The 22,384-nt window shown below is 44.1% G+C and overlaps 1 protein-coding gene across 1 annotated transcript in view; it reads left to right on the forward strand.

Annotated features, from left to right (window-relative positions):
* The window catches only part of Cfap91 (cilia and flagella associated protein 91), a 47,362-nt gene extending 26,617 nt beyond the window's left edge, over nt 1-20,745 (forward strand). Inside the window, exons 11-17 of the mRNA XM_040750822.1 lie at nt 5,967-6,086; nt 7,739-7,810; nt 8,967-9,113; nt 12,128-12,349; nt 15,123-15,271; nt 15,902-15,993; nt 20,246-20,745. Coding sequence (XP_040606756.1) covers nt 5,967-6,086; nt 7,739-7,810; nt 8,967-9,113; nt 12,128-12,349; nt 15,123-15,271; nt 15,902-15,993; nt 20,246-20,433 — 990 coding nt within the window. The 3' untranslated portion in view covers nt 20,434-20,745. The remainder of the gene's footprint in view (nt 1-5,966; nt 6,087-7,738; nt 7,811-8,966; nt 9,114-12,127; nt 12,350-15,122; nt 15,272-15,901; nt 15,994-20,245) is intronic.
* The last annotated feature ends 1,639 nt before the right edge of the window (nt 20,746-22,384 follow it).

Genomic DNA, 22,384 nt, shown 5'->3' on the forward strand with positions numbered 1-22,384 from the left:
CTCTACTTGCTAAGTTCAGGGATTACAGGTGCATGGGCATGCACGCATGTGTACACACACACACACACACACACACACACACACACACACACACACCACCGTGACACTAGTATCTTAAAAATTAGGAAAAAACAAAAGTTTTATTTCACCTCTGTTTACTCCTTCTCTGCCCCCTGTCTTTACAGATGTGTACCTCTCTGACCCCTGTCATTTTTCTTCTGCCTTAAGAATTTGATCATTTTCAGCATGGCCCGTCAGCAGTGAGCTCCAGGTTTTGCGTTCAGTCTTTCTCCTTTGCTTTCAGCTGGGGGAGGGGGTAACCATTCACTTACAATAAAGCCTGCCTTTAGCGTATACAGTTCAATGGCTGCTAGCACATCCACAGTTTGCGTCTGTCATCACTATTCAGTCCATCATCCCTCACAACAAACCCCATACCTCTTAGCAGTCACTTCCGCTCCTTCCTGTCACCCCCTGGCAATCTCTGCTCCACTTCCTCTTTGCGGACGTGCTTGTTCTGAACATGCTGTGTTGGCAGAGTCCTACAGTAAATAGCATCTCTTGACTAGCTCTGTCCATGTAGCATGGTGTTTTTGAGGTCCCCTCATAGTCTAGCACAGTTCCAGGTCTTCATTCTTGTTTATGACCGCATAATACTCCACTGTGTGGGTATGGCACATTCTGCTTCTCCACTCTTAATCTGATAGGCATCTCAGTGCTGTCTAGCATTGGTCATGTAGGCCTGTGTGTTCTAGCTCTGGATAGACATGTTGTTTTGTTTGTTTGGATGTATCTCTAGGAGCAGGATCATAGGTCATACAGCCCTTGTTTTACCTTGTGAGGAACTTCCTGACTGTTGTCAAATTGACTACACTATTTTTATCTCAGTGGTAGTGTGTGTGGGTTCATTTCTGTACATACTTCCTGTCTCTTACTGTCTGTTTTCTTCTAGCCATTTCAATATGAGGGAGATGGTGTCCCCATGGGGTCTTGGTTTGATTTCCCTGATAACTGATGACACACTAAGGATCTTTAAAAGTAACTGTTGGTAATTTGTATGTTTTTTGAAATGCATGTCTATTTGAATATTTTGCCCATTTAAAAAACTAGCTGTGTTTTTATTACTGAATGTTAAAAATATTCTAGAGACTAGATCTTTATCACTTTCAAATCACCCTCCCATTCTGTAGGTTATCTTCTCACTTGTAGTGTCCTTCAAAGCACAAACGGTTTTGTTGTTGTTTGATTTTTTTTAAGTCTTTTAACTTTTAAAAATATTTATCTTATTGTTTTAAGAGAGAAAGTGTGTGTGTGTGTGTGTGTGTGTGTGTGTGTGTGTGTGTGTGTGTGTCAATGCAGGTGCCAAGGAAGCCAGAAGAGGATGTTAGATACCCTGGAGCTGGAGATACAGGTGGTCATGAGTCGCCTAATGTGGGTGCTGGGAACCAAACCCTGGTCCTCTGCCAAGAACAGCACATGGTCATAACTCCGCAGCCATGTCTCCAGCCTGAATCTCACTGCCTTGGACAGAACTTCACCCTGGGCATTTTTCTCCACTTCACCATCTTATTGATGGCTGGAAATCTGTCATTCTCATTGTCGTCCCTCTGTAGGAAAGGTGGCATTCACACATCCTCTGGTGTCTTTCAAGTTTGGGGCTTTCTTCAATTTAAGGAGTATATGTCTGCACTTTGGTCTTTATTTGAGGCGTTTATCTTGTTTGCTGTTCCTTAAGTTTCCTAGATCCCTAGTGGTATCTGTAAAGTAGTTTCTTAGATCCCTAGTAGCATCTGTAAAGAAGTCTCCTAGATCCCTAATAGTATCTGAAGTCTCCTAGATCTCTAATAGTATTTGTAAAGTAGTCTCCTAGATCCCTAATAGCATCTGTAAAGTAGTCTCCTAGATCCCTAATAGTATCTGTAAAGTAGTCTCCTGGATCCCTAATAGTATCTGTAAAGTGTCTGACCAGTTTCAGCCATCACTGCTTGAAATATTTCTTTTGTTCTCCCCTTCCTTCTTCCCCTCCCTCCCATTTTTTTTCCTCTTTGCTCTGTTCTCCTATTTCTCCCATTTCTTTGTCTTCTTCTTTTCTTTTTTCAGACAGTGTCACATAGCCCAGGCTGGCCTCAAACTCACTGTGTTGCTGGAACTAACTTAAACTTCTTATTGTTCTGTCTCAACCTCCCGTGAGCTGCAGTCATGGTGGAAGCCAAGAGTCAAGTCCTAAGAGTTGTCGTTTGATCGGCGCATACACAAGCGCATAATGCGCACACATACACATTCACACCCTAACAATAAACAAACAATATTTTAAATGTATCTAGAGTGAGATAAAATTTCACTGTGTGGCTCAGGCTAGCTTGGGTCTCATGACCTTCCTGCTTCAGCCTCCCAAGCCCTGAGATTACAGGAACAAGCCACCATGCCCAGTCTCATTGGACTTTTTAAAAAGGTGCAGTGTGTGTGTGTATGTGTGTGTGTATGTGTGTGTGTGTGTGTGAGTACATATGTGTGTGCACATGTGTGGGCCAGAGGTAGATGTTCGTGTCTTCCTCCATTGCTCACCAGCTTACTGTTTTTTGAGAAGTGTCCTTCACTGAACCTGCAGATTGCTGAGTTGCCTGGCTGACTAGCCAGCCCCAGGGATCCTCTTGGGTCTGCCTCCCCAGGGTCAGGAAACAGGTACACTGCTATGCTGCAGCTTCTGTGTTTAGCTTCTTAAATAGATCGTTAGAAGTGAGGCTCCTTTTTTTAATATTAAAAATTTTATTTTAAAATTTAAATTCAAATTAGAAACAAGGTTTCTTCACATGTCAATCTCATGTCCTTCTCCCTTTCCTTCCCCTCCTCCCACCCCCTCCCACCACCCACCCAATACCCCCTCCTTTCCCCAGGAAGGGTGAGTTCTTCCATGGGGGTGTCCATAGTCTGTCATTTCATCCAGGACAGGGCCTAGAACCTCCCCCAAGAGTCCAGGGTGAGAGTGCATCTCTCATTGTGGGATGGGCACCCAATGTCCATTTGTATGCCAGGAATAAATACTGGTCAACTACCAAAAGCCCTGAAGATTGCCTAGGCCTCCTCACTGACATCCCCATTCAGGGGGTCTTGATCAGTCCCATGCTGGATTCCCATGCATCAGCCTGGGATTCAAGCGTTAACCCTTGTCAGGTCAGCTGTTTCTGGGGGTTAAACCAGCCCAGTTTTAATCCCTTTGTTACTGGCTTTCTTGAGTTCAGCTCAGTGCTTAGCCGTGGGAGTCTGCCTCTGCCTCCATCAGCCACTGAATGAAGGTTCTGTTTCCCTGGGATTGTAGGCTGGCTTCCTGGTCTCGGAAGTGAGACTCCTTATACTTGCTCGGCAAGCACTTCACTGACTGAGGACTCCCCCAGCCCCCTATAGGCATCTTTTAAAACTTCTTTCTCTTTGGTGCTGTGGAATGAACTCAGGACTCATGCATACCAGGCAAACATTTATCACCGAGCTGCAGCCCTAGCCCTAAGCTTCTTATATAAGTTATAAATATATAAAACACACTGTTCTGCTCTTTTTTTAAACTTGATGTCTTATGACTATTACCAGAACAGCTCTCTTACTGCTTTTTACACTTTAAAGATGGATTGTTGTATGTGGTCAAAATATGGAATCAGCCTCCTTCCTAGTAGATATTTAGGCTGTTTGGCAATTTTTAGCACTGATCCCAGTGCTCCGGTGACTCTTGCCTGCACTGTTTGGTGGATAGATGAATGAACAATGTTCTTAGACACAGAATTGTCTGTGTCTGGGTGCTGTAATGAACTTTTCTTTGGGCCATCAGCTCACAAATAATGACACAGAGACTTATTATTAATTATGAAAGCTTGACCTATAGCTTAGACTTGTTCCTAACTAGCTATTTTTTTTATTTAAATTAGAAACAAGCTTGCTTCGCGTGTCAATCCCAGCTCCCTCTCTCTCCTCCACCCCCCAGGCTCCCCAACCCCCCTCTCAATACCCACTCAGATCCCCAGGGAGGGTGAGGCCCTCCAAGGGGGATCTCCAGAGTCTGTCATTTCATCCAGGGCAGGGCCTAGATCCTCCCCCAAGAGTCCAGGTTGAGAGAGCATCCCTCATTGTGGGATGGGCAACCAAAGTCATTTGTATGCCAGGGATAAATACTACCCAAAGCTCCATAGATTGCCTAAAATCCATATATGAGTGAGTACATACCGTGCCTAACTAGCTCTTATAGCTTAAATTAACCCATATTTGTATTGATCTATATTCCTCCATGTGGCTTTTACTTCTATCTCATTCTGTGTGTCCTACTCATTCTGCATCTGGCTGGCTTCTCTGCCTCTCTTCTTCCCAGAGTCCTCTCTGTGCCTGGAAGTCCCGCCTATACCTCCTGCCTAACTATTAACCCTTAGCACTTTATTAAACCAATCAGAAGGTGCCCTGGCAAAAACACATCTTCACAGTGCGCAAAAAGATAACTCCACAAGGTATGCATTGATCATTTTGATGTATATTGCCCAATTTTCTTATATAAATATCTGCTTCACCAGTACATACAAATGCCCACTTTTCCACATCCTTGCCGACCTTCAGTCCTGAATGACTGATGTGGTTTTGTGGAATGACTGATGTGTTTCTGTGACTTCATGTGGTATGGCCCAGGGCTCTGCTCTCTGAGCTCCCCAGCCTTTGGCAGGTTAATACCCGCCCACTGCTGGGTCCTTCCTGCTAAACAAGCAGTGACTGTCCAGCGCGTACGTCAATCGCTGCCAGTTTTATTTTGGACAAATCCAGAGGTTCTTTTATCTATTCCAATAAGGAGGTGCTAAATTACACTTCTACTTTGTACATTTTTACCAGTTTCAACTTTTACAGTTTATTTATTTTTAAAAATCACCTGCCTGCGTTTTTACAAAAAATACACTGCTAAAATGATTTTATGACAAAAATTAACTAAGGTTTTTTTTTGTTTGTTTGTTTTACGAGACAGGGTTTCTCTGTTTTGGAGGCTGTCGGTCCAGCCTGGCCTTGAACACACAGAGATCCGCCTGCCTCTGCCTCCTGAGTGCTGGGATTAAAGGCGTGCGCCACCAACGCCCGGCAACTAAGGTTTTAAATTACAGCACAAGAACTTGGTACTTTTAAATCTAAAGTATTCCCCTATGGCTAAAATGGAATTGCTGAAATAAACCTTATGGATAATTTTGACAGGGCTTCTGGTGATACAAAAAGGGGCAAACATACAAAGATACAGAATACACACTCTACCACCAGGAAACGAGCTGCTTTTTTAAAATTCACATGCATCTAGGTCAAAGGGAAGGTCCCTCTCCAGTTAGAGACAGGTGCTGTTTAATATTCTCCGACTCCTCTGTAACAGCAGGACCGGATACAACATTTAATGACTCGCTACACAGTAGAGTCTCCTATTTTTGATGTTTATTTAAAACAATAAATTGGTAAAGTGTGAAAGCTGGAGCTTGTACTTACCTATGTAAGGACAAAACCTTTTTTAAAAATCCCACAGATCTTTGATGGAAACTGATACAAAAACAGGTAGGGGCTCAGCAATTATTGCTCTTGCGAAGGACCCAGGTTTGGTTTGCTGAGGTCCAGGGTTCAGTTCCCGGCACCTCCATGTTCCAGGGGCATGACTCCTGCTTCTAACCTCTGAAGGCTTCTGCACACACATAGTGAATATATGTACACTGCAACATGCACACACACACAGAACACAAAATTAATTAATGCGTATTCAAAAATAGGTTCTGTGTTCATTCAGTGGTTAATATATTCTTAGGAATGTCATAGCACATGGTGGGAAATACATGCAACCCAGTTAGAACTTTCTTGGCTAAGCTTGCATATAGACATGGAGACTTGGATCGATACCCAGGTTTACAGTTTAGATCTGGCACTGAGGGGAGGGTGGAGAAATAATAGGTGACATTTGTTGGTATTTATTTCAGATGCTGCTGGATAACAAGAATAAAGTTCTAGAAGGAAAGAAACCTCTGCGATTCCTGCAAAGGAACCCTCTTCCCCAGGCTCGGCTCCCAACCCCCACACTGGAGGAGATAAGTTCGTATGTAAGTCTGAGACTTTAACTTGAACACTAAGTTCAGGACTGCAGGCAGTTCACACGGATAGCAGTTTGGGTTAGTAACGAATACGAGCTAGCAGTGTTAGTGTCTCAAGCACTGATTCAAAATCAGTTTCCTCTCTTTTACATTTCTTTTGAGGTTTATTTGCTTTTTTATTGTATGTGTACAGGCATTTTGCCTGCATGTGTCTGTGCAGCATATGTATACATTGGCCACGGGGGCCAAAAGAGAGCATTGGATTCCCCTGGAACTGGAGTTACTGTGAGCTACCATGTGGATGCTGAAAATGGAAATCCAGTCCCCTGTGAGAGCAGCAGTGCCCCTAGCCACTGAACCATCTCTTCACCCACCCACCCCAGTTCCTTCTTAATTTGTATGTATCAGGCATCTGACACATACAAATATAACTCATGTGAAATCTAAATTTTCAGTCTTCTCAAGAATCAAAACACAAAGAATGAAAAATAGCTATTAGAAGTAATCTTCATGTATTTTACCAAAAAAAAAAAATGGAGGAGGAGGAGGGAGAGGAGTAGGAGATAGTCTGGCCCGGCATGCTGGCACACCCCTGTAATCTCAGCACTGGGGAGGCCAAGGCAACAGGATCATTGAGATGACTACCCTGCACAATTGGAGGTCACAGCAAGTGGGTGAGAAGTCTCCAGGGTCTATCACTTTCCCTGGTGGGGACCCTGAAGAGAGCATGACTGGCTGAGCCAAGAAAGTGTCCCCTCCAGACTCTGCATTCCTTTGGGTACTCACTACACTCCTCCATTGCCCTGTTGCTTGCCTTTACATGCATATAATGTATTTTCATCAGGATTTCCATTCTCTCTTAATTCCTCCCTTATCCTCCTCCACCATGGTTTCCTCCCAGTCGAATGTGCTCCTTTTGAAGCCCACTGAGTTTGGCATGTGCACGGCACAGGGCCATGTATTGGAGCACGGGTAACTTCTCAGGGGTTGCATCCCTGAAGAAAACAATCCCCCCACCCTCCTCCTAGCATCATAACTGTTACATAAATTGATTTCTGTAGCTGATGAGTCTTACCCACTATACTCTGACTTTGCTGCTTTAGCTAACTTATGTGGAAAGCACTCGTTCTAGCTACTTTCTTCATTGCTCATAAGCAAACATGAAAATCCCATTGTTGAAGGACATTATTAGCTGTACTTGTGGATTCAGAGTGATTTTGCCAGGAGGGGCTCCCGCGCAGGGCTAGCTCGGCAGTCCCACCATTACTTTCTTTTAGGTTCTCATAATGGTACATTATTCATAATAAAAATAATGCATTTTAATGATACAGTAGGTAATACTGTGCGTTTGACAACAGCAGATCCACGTCTTAGTTTTCTTTCAGTTCTTTTGGCATCTACTACAGTCATACACCTGAAATAGGTCCTCAAAAAAAAATGTTTGATGCACTTGGCAGTGGTGGCGCACGCCTTTAATCCCAGTACTGGGGAGGTAGAGGTGGGCGAATCTTTGTGAGCGTGAGGCCAGCCTGGTCTACAGAGTGAGTTCCAGGGCAGCCAGGACTGTTGTATAGAGAAACCCTGTCTCGAAAACAAAACAAGAAAACATTTGCTGCTTTGGCTGCTGCTGTCCTCACGCTGATTCTCCTTTGTCTGTTTAGGAGGAAGGAGAAATAGAGATGGCTGTGATCTACTTGCAGAAGTTACTCCGGGGCAGAGTTGTACAGAACATGGTGCGTAGGTCAGCCCGCTGGCCCGTGTTTCTCCCTCAATAGCAGACAATGGAAACTGCATCTGTCCTTGCTGCCAAGGCGAATTCCCTCCTGCACCCTGCTCTCCTACTCTGTTATACTCTAGAATGAACTCCCTTTCTCTCTGGTGCCATCCTTGTCCATCTGGGTCACACACGGTCAAGATGAGAGGTACTGCCTGCCTGTTTTACACCACAGTTGCTAACTCAGACTATGTGAACTGCTTTCTTCTTTTATGGAATTGCTGGCTCCCTAGATTTACTCATCGGAATTTTGGCAGTTAGACCAAGAGGGGTTCCCTAATTTCCTACTATGTCTTAAAACAATTACTTGAGTTTGCACAGTGAGCAATATCTGGATTATAAACACAAAGCTGTTACAGTTTTGAACCCCTGCTTATGTCCACATCATCTCCTGTGTGTATCCTCTCATTTCCTTTTTCCTACCAGAAATCTCACTTTAGAGGGAAGCAATCTGAGTCTGAGGGATGTCCTCTTAACAACCACCAGGCCTAGTGCTGGTCCTGACTTTAAGCTTTGAGTAGATGATCTCTGTCACTGCAGCAGGCACACCTCACTTTAAAACACACAAAGCCCTTTTATGGTTTCCTTCTGAGGACTTCAGGTCCTGATAGACCATGCAGGCTCCAGGGCAGCTGGTAAACAACTTGCTCAACGCTGTACTTTCTCTCAATGCGCTTCCCTTCAGACAGCAGATTGTGTGCTAATGGGACTCCTTCACTGGAAAAACTAACTGGCCTTGAATAGTGCCATCACAGGGTTTTTTGTTTTGTTTGTTTTGTTTTTTTTTAAAGGGGCACAGGAATTGAGCAGAGGACTCTAGTTTTGCTGTAGTTGCTACCTTGTCTTTGGGAGGCGGAGCAACTCACGTGAACGCGCACGCATGCACACACGCGCGCGCGCGCACACACACACACACACACACACACACACACACACACACACACACACACTGTGCATGCGCACCCGCACCCATCCACAGAAGGCACATGGAATGGGGGGGTTCTTGTTGGTGAACAGCAGGCCCAGAACCGGCTACTCGCACATGCCTCCCAGCTCACTGCGTGGCCCTCGCAGTCTTGACACAAGGTAACAGGCAAACCTTTGCTTTGGTGCAGATGTTTGAGGGCAAGGAGAAGCGACTCGAGTTGATCCTGGAGTTGCGCACCAGCCACGCCCTGCAAGAGGATGACAAGCTAGTGAAGAAAGCAGAGAAGCAAGTGACCCTGGCCCTGCAGCGGCAAAGGAACCTGCACGAGAACAAGGTTCTCCCTTGCGCCCCTTGCGCCCCTTGCAGCTTGCTGCGCTTTCCCCTCGAGGGGTGGTTACTGTCGAATGAGCAGCGCTATAATAACGTTAGATGAAAAGATTCTTTTGTTTGTTTGTTTGTTTTTTCGAGACAGGGTTTCTCTGTGGCTTTGGAGGCTGTCCTGGAACTCCCTTGGTAGTCCAGGCTGGTCTCGAATTTACAGAGATCCGCCTGCCTCTGCCTCCCGAGTGCTGGGATTAAAGGCGTGTGTCACCAACGCCCGGCAAATGAAAAGATTCTTAAATTTCCTCTAGAGCCCAGGCACACAGCGTTCTGCAACAGCCCACAATATGAGTGGGGTGTCCCCTTGCTGAATCGAAAGGGTGCTCTTGTCTTTACTTAAAAAATAGAAACCTCACCAGGAGGTGGTGGCTCACACCTTTAATCCCAGCACTCAGGAAGCAGAGGCAGGTGGATCTCTGTGAGTTCGAGACCAGCCTGGTCTACAAGAGCGAGTTCCTGGACAGCCTCCAAACCACAGACCCTGTTCGAAAAACAAAACAAACAAACAAAAAACCAACCAAACAAACAAACAAAAAATAGAAACCTTGAAATCAAACAAATGACTTTTTCCAACCTTAAGATTTTCCCTTTCGAGTTTTCTTAAACGTTGAGTAATGCTGCTGAACTCCTTTAAGCCTGGGCTTAGCAGAATCACTAAACGAGTAACAAAAAAAGTAACACGGGAAAAGTACTGTTTGAGATTTCTTTTAAAACACTGCCGTTTACTGCAGAATTTTGGAGCCACGCGTGAATTGCTCTTGCGGGTTAAGCCAGCCATTACATATGTCATTGTCTCACAATGTTTGGTGACTTTTGTCAGGTTCTCCTGCTCTGCCGTCTGACATAAACTAACAACAGCAAATCCCCCACCCACCCAGCATTCATGCCTCTGTGCTTGCTCAGGGTTACGACTACACTGTAGCTCTTTACTCCTGCTCCCAGACGCCTGTAAACCAAACCTAAGCATGAATCGATTTGCACAATTCAGGGTTGAAGTAGAATGCTTACTGCCACATTGTTTGACCTGCCTTTAATAAACACATGCTATATGGGAACTGAGCACAAGTAATAACCACCTTGGGAATGACAACAGCTTTGTGTTCTTATGGGACTGCAAGGCCATAGATGGTCAGTGAGCTTGGGGGAGGAGGTTCAGTTTTATATGACATCAATGCCATTGATGTTCAGTGGGCTTGGGGGGCGTTGGCACAAGGAGGTGAGGCAGTAAGAGTGCCACCTAAAAGTAGGACTGATGAAATGTGAGGATAATGTGGACCTGGGTGTCTGAGTCTTGTGGTCCTGGGGTCTTGGAGGTGTTTGGACAGGGAGTGGATAGCCTCGAAAGCAATAGGCCCTGAAGTGGGGTGGGAAAAATCTCCTTCTTGGCCCTTTGAGGCACATGGGGCTAAGTCAGCTGTGCAGTGAGTATTCATGCCAGCCAAGCGAGAGGGGAAGGTCTTCTCCAAAGACTGCCTAACTTTGGTCCTATCAAGGTACCCAGTGCAGGAGTGCGAGGGACGGTGTGTGTGCTGCACATGTTTAGCAAGGCTGCCTGGTCTCCTTACCTTTTTCCATTTCCATGGGAAACTGTTGAGGAAACACAAGTCCGTTTTGTGGTGAATTAATGATACAGCTGCAGGAGTGCTGCCTCCCAAGCACTTTCACTTGCAAATTGCATTTCCCTACCTGAGCATTTCTGGCTACATTTCCTGGAAAGGAAGAGGCTGGACATAAGAGGGCAGCTGTGGACCTGAGGTCAGCATCTGCCCATACCCTGGAAGTGGGAACATTCAGGTCCCCGGAGACAGGGAGAGAATCCCCCTTTCTAGGCTGAGCAACCACTGTTGATACATGAGTGAGCAGTGATGAGCCCTAACTTCACCCTTTCCAGTGCCCCTGTTAACAAACAACGTTGAAGCCAAGCATTGGTGGCACATGCCTTTTTAATCCCAGCTCTCGGGAGGCAGAAGCAGGTGTGAGTTCGAGGCCAGCCTGGTCTACAGAGTGAGTGCCAGGACAGGCTCCAAAGCAATACAGAGAAACCCTGTCTCGAAAAACCAAAACAAACAAACAAAAAACTAAACAACATTGAACTTTAGGGCTTGAAAGTATGTTGTGGGCAGGATGGGGATGAGGGAACAGACAACTAGTGACCTCATTGCCAGAGACCTGAGACTATTCCTTCCCTTTAGACACAAACCAGAGAGGGCGCAGAGCAGAGCCATCAGTGTTAAAGCAGCACACAGTGGGAAGAAGGGAGAATATTCTCTATGCTCGGGACAGGGGAGGGAAGCAGGTCAGTTATCTTAAAGGCGAGTCTGTATGAAAGCCAGGATATGATGTCCACACATCAGTGGCTTACTCCTGGCCGAGTGCTCCACAGACCCCTTATTTTACCTCAGTGATACATGGGCATTTAAGCTTTATCCTGGGCTGTTTCAAAGGTGATTGCTAATAGCTTTGAAGTTATTAAAAGTCTAAAAATTACCAAGGTTTTCCACTTTCATGCTATTCAGTGTTTTAAAGCTTTTCAGGCTTGTAGAAGACTATGCATTTAAAAAATTAAAAGTTCTCATGAGTAAATTTCTAGAAAGTTCTATTTTATTAAATTGAATCCAATGTTATCTTTATTAAGAAGCTTCTTATTTTCCTTCATGTCTGACTTTCTACATAAAGCAGAGAAAAATAATATTGCGTGTGTTGCTCAGAGAAGATTTCAGTAAGTCCTCTTCACGACTTGAGGGCTCTGATCCATGGGCACTGCCTGGGCACTGTGCTTTCTCAGATCCAAGTTCGTATGACATTTTCCAATAAGTGCCCGGGGGGGGGCGGGGTCACTGGGGCATGTCATTCTCCGTCAAGGCTGTTGTAGCTGTCTCCTTGCTTGGTCCGTCTGAGTCAGTCACCGACTCTTACTAACCACCGCTCTAAGCCGCGCTCATCCTTACAGCCCTTACTGTTCTTCAGGTGTCGGTCATTGAAAACCATCTGGGTGACCTGGAAGGACGAGTGCTGGCAGACATGTTTGACTTTCTGTCCAAAGAGCTGGTGAGATTGCAGGAGGAGAGGAGGATCCACGCCTTTGCCATGCTGGCTGAGCGCCAACGGCGCATGCGGGAGGCGGAAGAGAGTGGCCGACGGCAGGTGGAGCAGAGGCGCCTGCAGCAAGAGGACCAGATATTTATGGAGGCAAGTGGGGCAGGCGGGTGTATGATAATTCCCTAGACTCTAGGGCCTAGAGGGAGCCCACAGGTTTAACCAAAGACATCTCATACTGTGATGTCTCCCAAAATCATACGCATATTTCATGACATAAAGTGGAATTTGTGTTTTGTTTTCATTTTATTTAGCATATACACAGAGTTTTCACTCTACACTAGGGAATACAAGAGCATTGTGGGTACTCTGGAGGGAAGACACAGGCAATTTGAATGACACAAAACATGTGCACAATTATAGAATTAGAACTGCCACGAAGGGAGCAAGGATGGGTCCTTGTCAAGGAATTATGGTCAAAGGGAGACCCAGGGAGAAATCAGGAATGATGGCTAGTCTATGGCTTATGCAGCCGGAAGCTGTAAGTGTAAGTGGAGAGGATAGGTCAGGGGCAGAAGTACAATTCAGCTGAAACTTAGTTTGGGACAGTCAAGTGGAAAAGGCAGAAATTTCCATCACATCTGGGAAGGACACACAGAAGTTAACAACGTTTCCGGCCCACCTTAAGGATTGCTTTGTGCAAGCCATGTGGGGCGGTATTGAGCTCCCCTCACCTGTGTTTTATAACCCAGCTATCTAGTGTTCTATGTCTTTATAGCTTGCTTCATGAGAGCAAGCATGCCATGTACTCAGTGTGCTTTCTGCACCGTCAGCATGAGCCCCAGACATGCTAGACATTCCACAAGTATGTCTTGGTTGGTAACATATTGACCTGCCATTAAGAAGCTAACAGCAGGAAGGCATGGGGCTTAAGGCTGATATTAGGGTCCAAGGTACCTAAAGAGTAAGAGTAAGTATCACATACATAGGTTGTACTCCAGGCCCTCTAAGAAACAGGTCCTGGATAGTTGTATTATTTCATACCCAAAGAAACATTCAGACATAAAAATGTTTTTTTTTGTCTCTGTGAGACTCATAATCTGTTGAGACATATACATACATGTAAATACATACAAAGCTTAATGTGTCACTGTTGATGCTTGTGATACTTCCTGTGTGAGCATGTGTGTGTGTATGGAACAAACAAGGCTAATTGGTTTTGCCTGAGATTGTATAGCTAGACAGCAAAATTCTAAAGCTAAGTAAGCACTCTCTTGTGTTGGTTGTTTTTATTACTCTTTACTACTCTACTCTTTTGGGGACTCTCCACCCAGCTCCCAAATAAATCATACAGTCTTCTTATTATTTATAAATGCCTGGCTTTAGCTTAGCTTAGTCCTAGCCAGATTTTCTTAAATTATCCCACCTATCTTTTGCCTTTGGGTCTTTTCCTTTTCTTGCTTCTGTAATCTTTTTTATTTTAAAGATTTATTTATTATGTACACACTGTTCTGCCTACACATATGTCAGCTCGCCAGAAGAGGGCACCAGATCTCACTTAGATGAGTGTGAGCCACCATGTGGTTGCTGGGAACTGAACTCAGGACCTCTGGAAGAGTAAGCAGTGCGCTTAACCTCTGAGCCATCTCTCCAGCCCATCTTTTGTATAGATTATTTTCACTCTTATTCCGTGGCTGGCTGGCTGGGAGGCTGGGGGGCTGGCCCCTGATGTCTTCTCTCCTTATTCTCTTGTTCCTTCTTCCTCTTTTCCAAATATCTCCTCCTATTATTCTCTCTGCCTCCTGCCTTGTTATTGGACATTTAGCTCTTTATTAGGTCAATCAGGTGTTTTAGACAGGCAAAGAACCACAGCTTCACAGAGTTAAACAAATGCAGCATAATCAAAACCATCTTTACATGGTTAAACAAATGTTCTAGAGCATAAACAGATGTAACACACGTTAAAATAATATTCTACAACAACTCAGTAAGACCGTTATGAAAGTGGAAACAGGCTTTGGTCAGGAAGGACACAATGACCTTCTTAGGTACTTACAGCAGCTATATGGATACTGGTTTTATCCTAATTCATTATTTTGAACATTTATGTGCTCTGCATTCTATCTCATGATTTCAAGAAATCTTCAAAATGAAATTAAGGAGCATTATGACAATTCAGTAAATCCTTCAGTGACCTGGGGTCCTTCTACCTTCTGCTCTGCATCCTCTAAAATGTGGCCCTTGTGGCAACTTAAGGTGACTACTGTCATCAAAGATTTCATGTCCATGAAATAAAACATAAAAAGAGAGAAAAGGAAGAGAAAAGGGGGGAAGCTAAGTCTTTCTTTGTAAGCATATTTTTGAGAAGTTGGGTGTGTCACCTCAGCATGTGTTCTCTTGGTCAGACCTTGGTCATGTGGCCATGACTAGACCCTACAGACACTAGGAAATGTAGTCATACTTGTTTGCCCAGCTGAAATCCAGAGATCGCGTTATTGAAGATAGGAGACAGAAAGGGTATTGAGAAATATTCCCTAGCCTCTGCTGCAGTTGGGTGGCTTGGCCACATCACACAACTGATAAGGACAACCAGGGTCCAAGCCAGGTTATTGGTCAGCATTTGTTGTAGTGCTTTTCACCAACATCCAAGTAGGACCCGCAGTTATGAGATGAGCTAAATGGGTTGGGCTTCCCAGAAAGCATAGGTAGATGGATGAGAAACAGACTAGTGACTTAATGAAAGAAATGTATGAACCGTGAGATCATCAAGCAATGTTTGTGTGGATTTTGTCTTGTTTACAGTAGAAGTTCTTAGGCACGTGTGTGTGTGTGTGTGTGTGTGTGTGTGTGTGTGTGTGTGTGTGTGTGTAATATATCTGTGTGTGTATGTACATATATATACATATATATATATTAATTTATGCAGGTGATTAAAGTTCACCAAAGTACGGTAACCTCCTATCTGGAAGACATCATATTGAACACTGAAGAGAGTACTGCAGAAGAACAAGCCAGAGCAGAAATCGAGAAAATCGCTGAGGAAATCAATGACATTGCTTATGAAATGGAAAACCGGTATGTATGCATTATGAGAAAAGACTGTGAAACAGATGATGACATATTTATTGTTACTCAGCTGTAATCTTTCAGGCACTTAAGGCCCCACCAGCAATATATAAGTTATGCTTTGGTGTCCGTTGTTTTACTAGTCAACTCACTGGAACTGAGCATGCCCACACCCGTCTTGGTAGGAGCACTGGGGATTGATTCTCAGTTTACCTCTATCCTTCTGGCTTATTTCCATCCTATACATCCTTACAATACCAGAACATAAAAGCAAAGTAGACATATGTATTTGGCATTATTTGGACTTAATCCCAATGTTTTAGACTTCCAAGTATTCACTGAATTTTTAAAATGTGCATCACAGCAGGCTGGACAGTTTCAAATTCTAATTATTTATTTATTTATTTATTTTTTTGTGAAGTCAAACAAACTTTCCAGGAATGTGCTCTTTCAGATCATCCAACCAAAGGAAAGGTGATGGTGGCATTGAGGAGTTGCTTATGTAGGCCGTGTAGGCCTCAGTGCCTATCAATAGCTCAAGGAGAGAAACCAGGAGTGCCTATCAATAGCTCAAGGAGAGAAACCAGGAGTTCCCTTTTTTTTTCATCTGCTCGTTTGCTTGTTTTTGTTGTTTTCCAGTCGAACATATCTTCAGTCAGAGGAAATTGTTGCCGAGTTGGTTTATAGTTTTCTCATCCCAGAGGTACAAAAAACCTTCGTCAAAGAGAAAGGTAAGGGTTGTAACTCTAGACAAAGGTGTGGGGATTTCTGAGAAACCTAACCAGCTCCAGCAGGGGACAGGATCGCTCCAGGCAGGGTGGCAGAATGCCAAGCTCCACCTTCTGTACCAGGAAGGTCTCAAGTTCCCAGCTGTGACACACAGCTGCAGCCTTCTGCAGGCAAGGCTCAGAAACAGTGGGTACCGAAAAGCAGCTGTGCCCCAAGTGTCTAAGGACACTCTGCTGTTTCCCGGCTCACTATAGTGTTTCCCTAGGGCGGCATCTAAGTATACCAGTTTCAGTTTGCCCTTTGTCAAAAATGGCATGTCTTAAAATAATGGTGCTTTTAAGCAATAGAAAAGGAAAAAGTATGTCTTAAAAATAAAAGGATTCAGAAGGATTGGGGGCTGGAGAGATAGATTAGTGATTAAGGGTGCAGACTGCTCTTCCCGAAGACCTGGGTTTGATTCTCAAGTGTTGTGCCCAAATTCTGAACCCCAAATCACCAAGGGGCCATTTTCGATGCAAAAGCAATGTAGTTGTTTAATGAGCTAACCCCCTTAGCTCGAGCCTTTCATCCATTCACCGCTGCAGATGGCTGGAGAAAGATCCTGAGAAACCAAGAGGCAGGGATCTTATAGGGCAGCATAAGGGGAGTGTCTAGGGGTACACAACAGTCTCAGGATTGGTATGCTTCCAGGCTTGGACAATCTGCCCTGTGTTGATTGGTCAGATGGTTGTTATGGCCCATAGGCCCTCCCAGGACGGTTGCTATGTTCTGCACATCACTGTTGTGCACTTGTTCATAAAGCACAGCCCCGCCAGCTAACTTCTGATTGGTTCATTGCCAGGAGGAGGGCATCTGACCTCCTAGTGACCAGGACAGGAGCATCATGGACATGCGAGCACATGTTAGCCTGTCATGGCTGCTAAAACAAGGGGCTGGTCACTTTACCAGCACCCACATCAGGTGGCTTACAGCTTCCTGTAACACCAGCTACAGGGGATCTGACAGCTCTGACCTCTGTGGGCACTTCATATGGACATCCTCCAGTCCACATACACATAATTAAAATAATAACAATACTTTTAAAAAGAAGAAAAAGATTCTTCCAGAACTCTCAAATTATCGAGGCCAGGTCTGATCCCAGAGAGGAATGTCATCATGGCGACACCATAAAAAAACAGCACACAAGCACTTAGCTTGTAAAAACCTCTGGAGAGATTGAGTTAGAAAAGTGTGGCATTGGTTAAGGACAAAAGACTAGTGAGATTCAAACAAATTAGGTCAAAGAATGTTAATATTTTGCCTACACATGGTAGTATAATTTTAAAACAGGTACTCTCTAGCCCTCAGCAGTTTAGTCTGTTTATGGTATCTTTTGTGTTCTTATTGCAATCAGTATATTTACACGCATCCTGGCCACTGTCCTTAGATTCCCAGCACTGTAAATGTTGGACAGCAGGTTTTGTGTGTGTGTGTGTGTGCGTGCTATGTTTTCATTAAACTACCTAATCGCCACACAAAAAGATGGCTTTGCTCCCCCCATGCACTACAGTGGCCATAGTGGCAGAGGCAACCATTCAGACCAAGAAAAATATATTATAGAGTAAAGTTTTCTAGATTCTTAAGAATTAATGGTAAATATTAACCCTTCTTTAGAGCCACCTTTCCTAAGGGAATCGAAAGAGATGGAAGAAAAAAAATGGGCTCAATATTTATCAGTTTGCAATTCCCTTCTGGCAGCAGGAGCAGAAGCCACAATTTTGGTTCCCAGCACCCATGTTGGGTGGCTCACAACCCCTTGTAACTCCAACTCTGTGGGATCTGACACTTCTGGCCTTTGAGGGAACCTGCATTCATGAGCACATACCTATAGCACATACCTATAAAAATTTAAAGATGAAATGATCAAAAAAAGCTTTCTCAAATCTCCTTCTGGCTCCACGGGGACAAATTCAGAGGGGGATAGTGAATTTTGGGAACCTAGAGGCAATTGTCAGTGGGCAGGTTGGTGAGTCCTCAGATTTTTACATAACACTGATTTATTTATATTTTATGTTCATTTCCTTCTACGTATAGACAGAGAATGAACTCTTGGAACTTTCCCTTCTCGTTTATTTATTTATTTGTTCTTTTTATTTTTGAGACAGAGTCTCTCTATGTAATTCTGGCGGTCCTGAAACTCTCTATGTAGACCAAGCTAGTCTTGAACTCAGAGATCCACCAGCCTCTGCCTCCTGAGTGCTGACATTAAAGGCGTGCACCACCCAACACCTAGCTTTGTTTCTCTTTTCAACTAAGAGAGCTGTACTTTTTACACACACTCTCTACTCAAGACTAAGATATATTCATATGCCATTTGGAATTGTCTTATCCTTATTAAAGATTGATGATTTATATTAGCCTGTGTGTGTGTGTGTGTGTGTGTGTGTGTGTGTGTGTGTGTGTGTGTGTATACAAAAGCAAGAAGACTGTATCAGATCTCCTGGAGGATGAAGGTAGCTGTGAGCTGTCTGATATGGGTGCTAGGCACTAAACTTTGGTCCTCTAGAAGAACAGCAAACACTGCTACCAGCTGAAATCTCCCTCTAGCCCAGTTACCTTACTGTGCACACCAAGGTCAGGGTAGTTGGTTAATCATTAGAAACTGCACAGTATCTTAATCTCTTATAATAGTTATAAGTGTATTCTCATTTTTCTGTCAAGGAAATTAGTGATTGAAAACAAATAACTAGCAGGATTGAGTCATGACCAATGTATCCCAAAGGCCCTGCTTTTTTCAACTATATTACTGAAAATTACCCTGTGTGCTCTGCAAATTTCTCTGTGTAAAGCAATTGATACTCAAATAACAAAGAATACATGGTACTTTTTATTTTCCTTTTGGGGAGAGGGTCCCATATATTATATAGTCTAGGCTGGCCCTGAATTAGCAGTCTTCCTGCCTTAGCCTTTTTAGGGCTAGGATTACAGGGATGTACCACCATGCTCAGCCCATGGTACTTCTTATTGTCCTTAACTAGCTAGCTGTATGGCTTGGGATAGATTGCCTAATTAATCCCTTGTGTCTACATCCTTCTAAAAATAAGTCTACTAATAATATTCTTTTTTAAGGTTGTGGTTGTATTAAATGAGTGATCACACGTCAACAGCATATAACAGTGTCTAGCACAAGTTAAGGACAAATGCAGATTGCTAACATCACCATTGTTAATAGCATGAACACGCATCCTTCCCAAGGGCCTCAGCATTTGCTGTTGTCTGCACAAAAGTTTAGTAATACATGTTCATAGGATTTGGGCCTAGGCCCACCTTCCAAACTCACAGTCTTAGCTGCTCCCACCCATCGTCAGTGGATCTGTTGTTCCTGGGCCTTGGTGAGGCAGAAGAAGGACAGGAACGTGTAACTGAGAAAAGATGTTCATGCCCTGGCCCCACCATGAGAATGAGAATGACCCAGAGCCAAGATGTACTCTTCAAAGTCATGCTCTCAATGACCTCCTTCCTCTACTAGGTCCCCTCTCCTATAGTCCATGCAACTATGACTCAATAGATTCCTCGTTATATAAACTTTATTATTTAAAAAACCTTTTAATGATTTAAAATATCACACACCAAAATTAAGCAGATCCAAAGTCTATATAATTCAATGAATTTCTATAAGGTTAGATTTGGCATTTGGATTAACTCATTGGTGACATTAGAACCCTGATAACTCAGTTACCTCTCAATAGTGTCACAGCTGAAGAATATTTCAAATTCAAAAGATATCAGGTCTGCTTTACTTTTAGAAAATGTCCTTCTAAGGCCGGGAGTTGGTGGCACACACCTTTAATCCCAGCACTTGGGAGACAGATGCAGGCAGACCTCTGTGAGTTCAAGGCCAGCCTGGCCTACAAAAGTGAGTTCCAGGACAGCCAGTACTGTTACACAGAGAAACCCTGTCTCAAACACCAAAGAACAGGAAGGAAGGAAGGAAGGAAGGAAGGAAGGAAGGAAGGAAGGAAGGAAGGAAGGAAGGAAGGAAGGAAGGAAGGAAGGGAGGGAGGAAGGGAGGAAGGGAGGAAGGGAGGAAGGGAGGAGGGAAGGAAGGAAATGTCCATCTAAAACACACAGTTGGTCATTTTAATTGAGTACAGTTAACCCAAAGCAGAAAATGTATGTTTTGAAAATGAACAGGTTTTTTCCACTCCTATCTTAAAAACACTGGGGGATGGTTTCAAGCAGAAAAGTAAAGCTTGTCCTGTTGCTTTGGTTCAGTGAGGACTGCGCAGCGGAAGCACATTCTTGCTGCCCATCAGATCATTCACAGCCACACGGAATCTGTGATCCAGAAAAATGCCATGAGGGAACAGCTGAGGAGTGAGACACTTGAGCGACAGCAGGATGAGGACTCAGTCTCTGATATGCCAACTGAAGAACAGACTCCAAGCGAGGGAAACAGCTAGGTGAGCCTAATGTTTCCATCTGGAAGGGAGCCGCAGAGGAGGAGAAGCAGCTCCATTCAGTTTGGGGCCCTACTCAACCAAGCGTGTTGTGAATGGACTGTCCATTGTTTAAAAAAGAATGAAGCATTTCCATGGAAACTGACTCGTCTCATCTAGATTGTGCTACCTATTGTTGAGTTTATTAAAAAGCTAGAGTTGGTTCTCTAGCAATTGGATTCTTGCTACCTGAAAAATAAGGCTGTAGGTTATTTTTTGAGATGGTTCCTATTATAGAAGTATATTCCATCATGAATAAAATCAAAAGTGTACTTATGAAGATGTCACATGGGAACCAGGTTTGTACACTACTGCACAACACTTGACACAACATCATGGAATGTGTGAACATTGTTTGCAAAGCTTATTCTCTTAGGGGTGGACAAGGTGCAGCGTGGTGCATTTTGTTCCATAAGCACAGACACAGCATGGTGCAGAACCTGCCACGTTCAACCCAAACATCTGCAGTGCACCCCGGGGGCTGGTGTTAGAATCAACTAAATGTTTGTGTGCACAAACTAAGGTGGTCCATATTGGGCATGGGGCAGTTCAGTTGGGTAGGTACAGGACCTGCCTAGTATATATGCCTCACATCCCAGAGGCTAGACAAATCTCTTGTAATAATTTTGTTGGCTTGGCTTCCAGAAGCCCCTCCCAAAAGGTTTTCCCACTTAGAAAAGTTAACATAACTGAGAGAGACTCACAGCTCTGGGTCCCCAGTCGCCACTAATAGTAAGTATGCAAGTCATCCCAATACAGATGTGTTTTACCGGTCAGGGCCATTTTTACCTCAAATAGTTTGTTGCTTGGTAACACAGTTCACATATAGCACATTATCTACTAGGTTACTAGGAGAACAGAGCTGAAGAGTCAGTCCACCAAGAGGAGAGTCCCGCATGATCCATGGTTAGTATAAACAACATTCGTTAATAAGAGAGATAAGACAGAATTGTAAAAGATGCTGGCAGTAAGCCAAAGAGAAACAGAGCAAGGACCAGACACAGTGCTCACGACCTCCGGTGTATGCATGTCACCTTTGTCCAAACAAACTCTGCATAGAACATGTTCTTCAAGGAAGAGAAGGCAGAGTGCAGAGAGGGGGTTCCTCATGGAGGAGCAACCATGGTCAAAAGTGTACTACACGTACTTATGAAGATGTCACACGGGAACCAGGTTTGTACACTACTGCACAACACTTGACAACAACAATAACAGAAAACTATTCTTCATAAACATGTCTTCCCCTGACTTTTGTGAGAGCCAAGAGTATGAATTGAAAATATTTAAAAGTTACAAAGCAATCTGGCACACTATTGAATAATGTGTTCTACCCCCCCCCTTAAGATTACGTTAGAAAGGGAGGTGGTCAGGCAAAAATGTGTGTGATATGACTAGAATGTGGGCTGTATACAGTTATAAAGGCATGGATTCGGCTTCAAGTGCCTACCTTCAGTTCCGACCTGAGTTCCCTCAAGGATGGACGGAGTCCTGGGTGAGTAAGTTAAATAGCCCTTTCCTGTCTTCCCTTAAGTTTCTTCTGGTCACCGTGTTTATCACAGCAACAGAAAGCAAACTGGGGACATGTGGCCTCCAGAGAAGAAAAAGGAGAGGGTCCCCCTAATGTACCCATGGGGACCTCTGTGCTGTGGATTTCAGCTTGGACCACACACACCCAAGAAGGATGTTAGGAGATTTTGAGGAAGACCACTGGGTGGCTTCACCTGGATTTACACCATCAATGTGTCATGAATTTAGTTGGCTCTCTGAGTTATACATTTTTACCCACGACCCTGACTGCCTAGGTTTGCCTCTGGAGGGAGCCTCGGGAGCTCATCATTGTGACCACAGCAGAAGGTAGTTGAAATAGAGGTCAGGGTTTCAATTTCCCCTCCTTCCCAGCCATACCTGAGGTAAC

This window comes from Mesocricetus auratus, unplaced genomic scaffold (genome assembly GCF_017639785.1).
Source record: "Mesocricetus auratus isolate SY011 unplaced genomic scaffold, BCM_Maur_2.0 Super-Scaffold_100008, whole genome shotgun sequence".
Taxonomy (NCBI): Eukaryota; Metazoa; Chordata; class Mammalia; order Rodentia; family Cricetidae; genus Mesocricetus; species Mesocricetus auratus.